Raw genomic sequence first — 6,000 nt, 5'->3', positions numbered from 1 at the left:
GTATGGTTGTCATGTTTATGGCACGTTCCGCCCGCCATAGACATACGATTCGCGCCTGTCCGTCTTTCATTGTGCCCCCCCCCCCCCGACCTTTCCAAAACTCCCTGATCCGCACCCGCGGCTGCCTACTATATGCTGAAAAATTATGTATCATGGAAAGCTACTATTAATGGAGGAAGCTTGTCAAGTGCGCCAAACCTTGAAGTGTTCTTTGTTCCATTGTTTGCTCCATACATTGTGTGAAATATTTTCAATTGATACTTCATCGTACATAGCACCTACGCCGGCGCGCTGAACATAATTATATATCCACGCAAATCCGTTAACATTAGTTGCTCTGTGAACATGTTGCTCAACATGGCGGTTAAAATAGCACTAGCTGTGGGATTATTTATCGTGTTCTGTGTGTTACCTGGTAAGTGATAGCGAAGCTTTATTCTTCAAGGTTTGCTTGAAATCAATTTTAGAAATAAATTATATATACAACTTTATTGCTAATTGAATAATTCGTTCCGTTGAAATGTTGAAAAACAAGGCCAAAGACAAAACTGAAATATTGCTATGCACTCTACGCTTTGAAATTCAGCAAACCTGGAAGTAGCAAACACTGTAAGTAGGGGGGGGGGGGGGGACAAACCCGGCAGTGAAAGATACCAACATTCCCAAGAGGCCGACAAGGTCGGTCTTGCGAACCTTCTAAAAATGTAATTGTCAGAAAGCCCACGGAACCGACCATGACCAACACGTCTGTCTCACGGATCTTCTGACAATGAAGTATTCAGAAAGTTCACATTTCGAGTGTTGCTTGGCTAAATTTGCAGTGTGCATGGATGTGGCTGTCTTTCAAAACATGTTCTATTTTTGTTATTTTTAATCCACTTTTTGTTGTGTAAATGTTGTAAAATATTGTTTTGATACTTATCATTCATTTAGATATAATTTTTTTATTTTCTATTCATTTTCATTTTCATTTTTTTTTTATTCAATAGCTCAATGCTGAGTTTCCCGTCGCCCACCAACATTATGATTTTCCGCCCGCGTTTGCGATCGAAATTCTGAAATAATTCATTATTTTAATCACACTTTCAAGTTTATTCTTTTGAAAAGAATGATATTATAAAACATAGTATCGCTTCCGGCATTTCCTTAATCCCATGTCGTTTACTACTGTACGGTGTATACGCAAGCAGTAAGTCATTACAACACATGGTATGATCTGACGGTATTTTTAAAGTGGAAATTCAAAGAAAATCACAAATAATGTCAACTAATGTATCACTAGAAACTGGTAAGCTAACAGATGGCCATCGTACAAGTTTTAGGTCAACTACATATCGGGTGATTTATAAAAATAAAAATAGAACCACCTCTGTAGCATCTGGGAGTTACGAGAGAATCGCCAGAAAAAAAACGATGTTTTAATGACGTCACATAATGGACTTATACTGCCCAAGCAGACGACGTCCCATAAAGAATGAACATAATTGCAAAGCTATTATTTCTCAAATTATAATGAGTTAAGTGTATATAAATGTGATGGCATTTCAAACCATTCAAAAGGGGATATGAAACCGATTCTGATAACAAAAATATTTTGTTTGTAAATACAAAGGATAAGGGTTAATTAACAATCATGAAACCAGACTTTCAAATTGAAAACCCCCGGAATGATATTAAGGACGGCATGTGTATAGCGCGATGTGTGCAGCTGAATATACAATGGCGTCTTATTTTGTTAACAAGCGACAGATTCCTTTATTTTTGTATCGCTGCCTTAGTCATCAAAATAAAACCATGCGCGGGGTTGAGAGTGAGGCAATAGATTATACATTTAGCCTGACGGTAGTGAAGTAAGAGAAAAAACTCGAGAGAAGATGAAAAACAGGCACTGGAAATGTGTGAGATGTCATGGGACATCGTCTGCTTGTGCAAATCATGTTCATCCTGTGATCTGACACATCTCAGCAGCATTCGGGGAGCTCTTCAGGTGCTATGCCGGGGCTGTATTTAAACGTTTTGTAATTTATAATAATCATTACTTCGAATGTTACCAGGCATTGAATTTTGATAACATTGTCGAATCAAAGTTTCCGCTTTGCAATAATGAAAATAAAGTTAGTTTTAAAAATCATGAATATCTACTTTAGCTCATTCGTGACAATTCCCTACCACATTGTGTTGTTTGTCGTGTTTATATTAAAACTAGGACGTCATGTGACCTCAAAGTTTGCCAGACTCTGCAGATAAAAATCAGAGCACTCTTTACTTCGTCGTGTAAAAAATCTTACCCCGAGTTATGAATTTAAAAATGTTAGTCAAAAAGCTGGACGAGCCTACATGTATATTCATATCTTTTGAAACTTTTCAAAAATGATAAGCAAAACACATGGAAGGTAAACAAACAAGCAATGAACCTAGTTAATAATAAATCTGAGGTAAATTAAAAAAAAATTGATAATGAGATTGTTGTAGACCCTAAAGATATAGTTAATATTGTTTATACTTATTTTTTCTTTGATAAGTGATAGTCTTGCTAAAAACCTTTCGCCTTCTTATACAAACGTTGTGGAGTTTTTTTTCGCCCTAACAATCCAAAGTCTCTTTTTATTGTTCCAACTAATAGGCAAGGAATTATGAAGATTGGATATAATGGAATTAATAATATCATACTAAAATACATTATTCCCTTTACTGTAGATCCTCTGGTTCACATCTGTAAGATTGTTCTAGGACAACAACCCCCTATGACAACCATCCTCTAGGACAACTACCCCTCGGACAACTGTCCTAGGGGGTAGTTGTACTGGGGTATTTGTCCAGGGGTAGTTGTCCTAGGGGGTAGTTGACTGGGGGTGGTTATATGGGGAGTGGATGTCCAGGGGTAGGTGTCCGGATACGCTTCAACATATCACTTCTACATGTTAAACTTCCTAATTCTATGAAAATAGCCAAAATTATTCCGTTATTAAAAAAGGGTGGTATTAAAACTGGATTTTGGTAACTACCGCCCGATTATTCTTATTATCTGTAATGCCCCTATACGCTCCCATACTGATCCTCTGTTTTTTGAAAATAACATCTTACAATTAAATGTTTAATTACAAAAGTGGTATACTGCCTTTTGTGTTTAATGATATATTTTTTGTTAAACATGCCGTTCATAAATACTCCACTCGAAAATCCGATAAGTTTCAGTTACCTCTTTTGAGAACATGTTCTGCACAGGACACGTTCATTTTTGAAGGCCCTGAATTTTAGAATACTCTGCATAACGATTTGAAAACTTCCCCTTCACTAATTGCTTTAATTTTTTGTTAATCCTTTTTAAATAGTATAATATTCAGAAATTTATCGTGGTAGAACATCTCCTTCCCAATTTTGTCTTTCTTTTTCTGCCCATCTCTAAAATCCGGTCTTGGTCTGTTTGTTTCGGATATCTCAAGGATTTTGTGCGCTCCCTATTTCGTGCTCGATCTCTACTATTTTCCTTTCCTCTCATCACCTTCCTTCCAAAATTAACCCACATTTTATTATTTTTTTTTTTTGTTCTTTCTTCGTCATGTAATTATTTACGTCTTCTTGTTTCCAGTCATTACATGTTTTTATAAATGTTGTCTCTGATGGCCGCTATTCATTTTTGATTGGTTTTGTATTCTATACTCTTTTCATACTCATTATTATCGGAGAGGTCCACAATTTACAAGCTCTGTTTTCAGTGGACCTCGCCATTTCCTCAAAATATAAATGCAATTCAATTTATAATTCAATTTTTGTCTTCCTCAAATGTATAAGTTACTGTTGAGATTTGTTCATTACAAAAATGTAACTATGTTATGTATACATTTTACCTTGTATTCGTTATTATGTATTGCATTTTGTGGGAAATTAAAAAATAAAAATTGAAACGTGAAATAGAGCTAATGTTGCCCGCAAAAACTGCCCAGCATCAAACTAGAACGTGCTCGCGTGCGTTTTTGCCGTATTGCAGGTAGATGGATTCGACATTTCAGCCTTTCGAACACTAAAGTGTCTGTTTAAGTTTTTTGTTTTTTTGTTTTAGTCTTTGAATATAATATTTTTACGAGAATCTGGTGTGGGTTTACGCATTTTGTCGAGCATTGATTTGTAAGTACGTCGCCGATGTGTATATCATTAGAGACTTTACGATTTGCACGTCACACGTAGCAGTCCACTATGTCGATGTGCAACTCTAAAAGTACCTATTGTGAAACGTTGAACTATTCCGTGTCAGCGAATTTGCAGGTATTTCCTTCCCTTTGTTCCTTCTCTTTGTTTCTTGTTTACTTAATATTTTCATTCGTGGCCCGATGATGAAACAGTCTTTTTTCAGACCCTTGCACCGAATGTTCGTTCGTTTTGTGCTGAGAAAAAATTCAATTAGTTTAATTTTGGCTGTTTCAAGAAGTGGTTTATTGATGTAGGCATAATATGTTCATGTGGTGACACGACATTTGCTCCTGCGACAATTGCTCCGGGCTTTATTTCGTCTAAGATGTAGGGTTAGGGTTAGGGTTTCAATAGGGTTTTATCTTAGGTTTAGGGTTAGGTTTAGGGTAGGGTATAGTGTTGAATCCAGGGTTGAAGTTAGCCATTCGATTAGTGTATGAAATTTACAGCGGAGCAATTGTCGCCGGAGCAAATGTCATGGAATCGTTCATGTACCCTTCACAGCTCTTTTTATGTATGTTATTACTGCATAAGAAAGGAAGTAAGTCACTCACTCAACAGTGTCTGACAGTGAGGTCTAGAAAGAATACGGGTTTCTTTGAATAATTTCAATACTAGGACACTGCCACTATGAACATGACAGACAAAGAGAGCGGATAAAATATACAGTTCCTCAGGTAGACAAAGGAACATTCCTTCACTGCTATTGTGTAAAACAGGTGTCACATGCATATTCACCTGTTCTACACATTTTTACATAATAGCAGTGAAGGGATGTTCCTTTGTCTACCTGAGGAACTGTATATTTTGTCCGCTTTCTTTGTCTGTCATGTTCATAGTGTGCTGACGTTTAAATTTCACAGATAGGACGTACGTGAAATATTTATAATTCCTGCAAAGTTCTACAAAATGTGATGGTGGCTGCAAAGGGGATACACTACCTTTACGTTAACAAACTGGAAATACACAAGTTGAACCAACAGTGAAATAGTTGCCTCATCATGAGCTGAAAAAATGTGACGGAAAACTTGCAATCGAGTTTCATTGGCTTACACCGCTGTAAAGCATAAGTACAAGCAAGATATTCTTTACTAGTCAATCGTTGAGTTGTGTTGAAAATGAAGTCCCCTATTGTCAAATGGCAAGTGCACCAAACCTTGAAGTGCTTTTTGTTCCATTGTTCGCTCCATATTTGGTGCGATATGTTTTGAATTCACATTCCATCACTAGGCCCCTGGAAATCATGTGTTTAATCTTCAACCCTAAGCCGCTTAATTAACCCATAGGATTCAGACTCAACAATTATCAGTGCAATACTGCGATAATAAAGTGTACTAGCCACAGTTTGACTAGGATTTTTACCATGCCAAAACCCCACGGTATATAATTGTCACTTTCCTTTTTATACCAGCCTTCTTAATATGCAGTGCAACCCCAAACAGGAGGATATTAGGGGAAAAGTCATTTATTGTTCAAGTCATGTACATGTACCACCCAGTGGCGGATCCAGGGCAAGGGATAGAGGACAGAAAGGGAAAGAAAGAAGAGGAAGATGAAAAGAAAAGGGGGAAAGGAAATGGGGAGGAAGGGCCTTACCTCCCAGCCCCCCCCCCATCAAAATAATAAGAGAAAAGGAAGGAAAGAGAAAAACAAAAAGGAAAAGAGGAGAAAAAGGGAAGGAGAAGAAAAGAAAAGAAGGTGGATATCAGTTGCAATTTCCCGCCAACAAGTTGTGGATCGGGAAGGAAGCAAAAGGCCCTTGCCCCCCCCCCCCTGCAACCGCTAAAAAGAGAGAGAAGGAAGAAAAGGGAA

The 6,000-nt window shown here is 37.4% G+C and overlaps 1 protein-coding gene across 1 annotated transcript in view; it reads left to right on the top strand.

The window, feature by feature from the left end:
- The first annotated feature begins 326 nt into the window (after positions 1-326).
- Positions 327-6,000, top strand: part of LOC115928430 — a 28,194-nt gene continuing 22,520 nt past the window's right edge. The window contains exon 1 of the mRNA XM_030995575.1: positions 327-415. Coding sequence (XP_030851435.1) covers positions 346-415 — 70 coding nt within the window. The 5' untranslated portion in view covers positions 327-345. The remainder of the gene's footprint in view (positions 416-6,000) is intronic.

This window comes from Strongylocentrotus purpuratus, unplaced genomic scaffold (genome assembly GCF_000002235.5).
Source record: "Strongylocentrotus purpuratus isolate Spur 01 unplaced genomic scaffold, Spur_5.0 spur5_scaffold_3, whole genome shotgun sequence".
Lineage (NCBI taxonomy): Eukaryota > Metazoa > Echinodermata > Echinoidea > Camarodonta > Strongylocentrotidae > Strongylocentrotus > Strongylocentrotus purpuratus.
The sequence above is the reverse complement of the archived record's forward strand: the minus strand, read 5'-3'. Positions and strand labels throughout refer to the sequence as shown.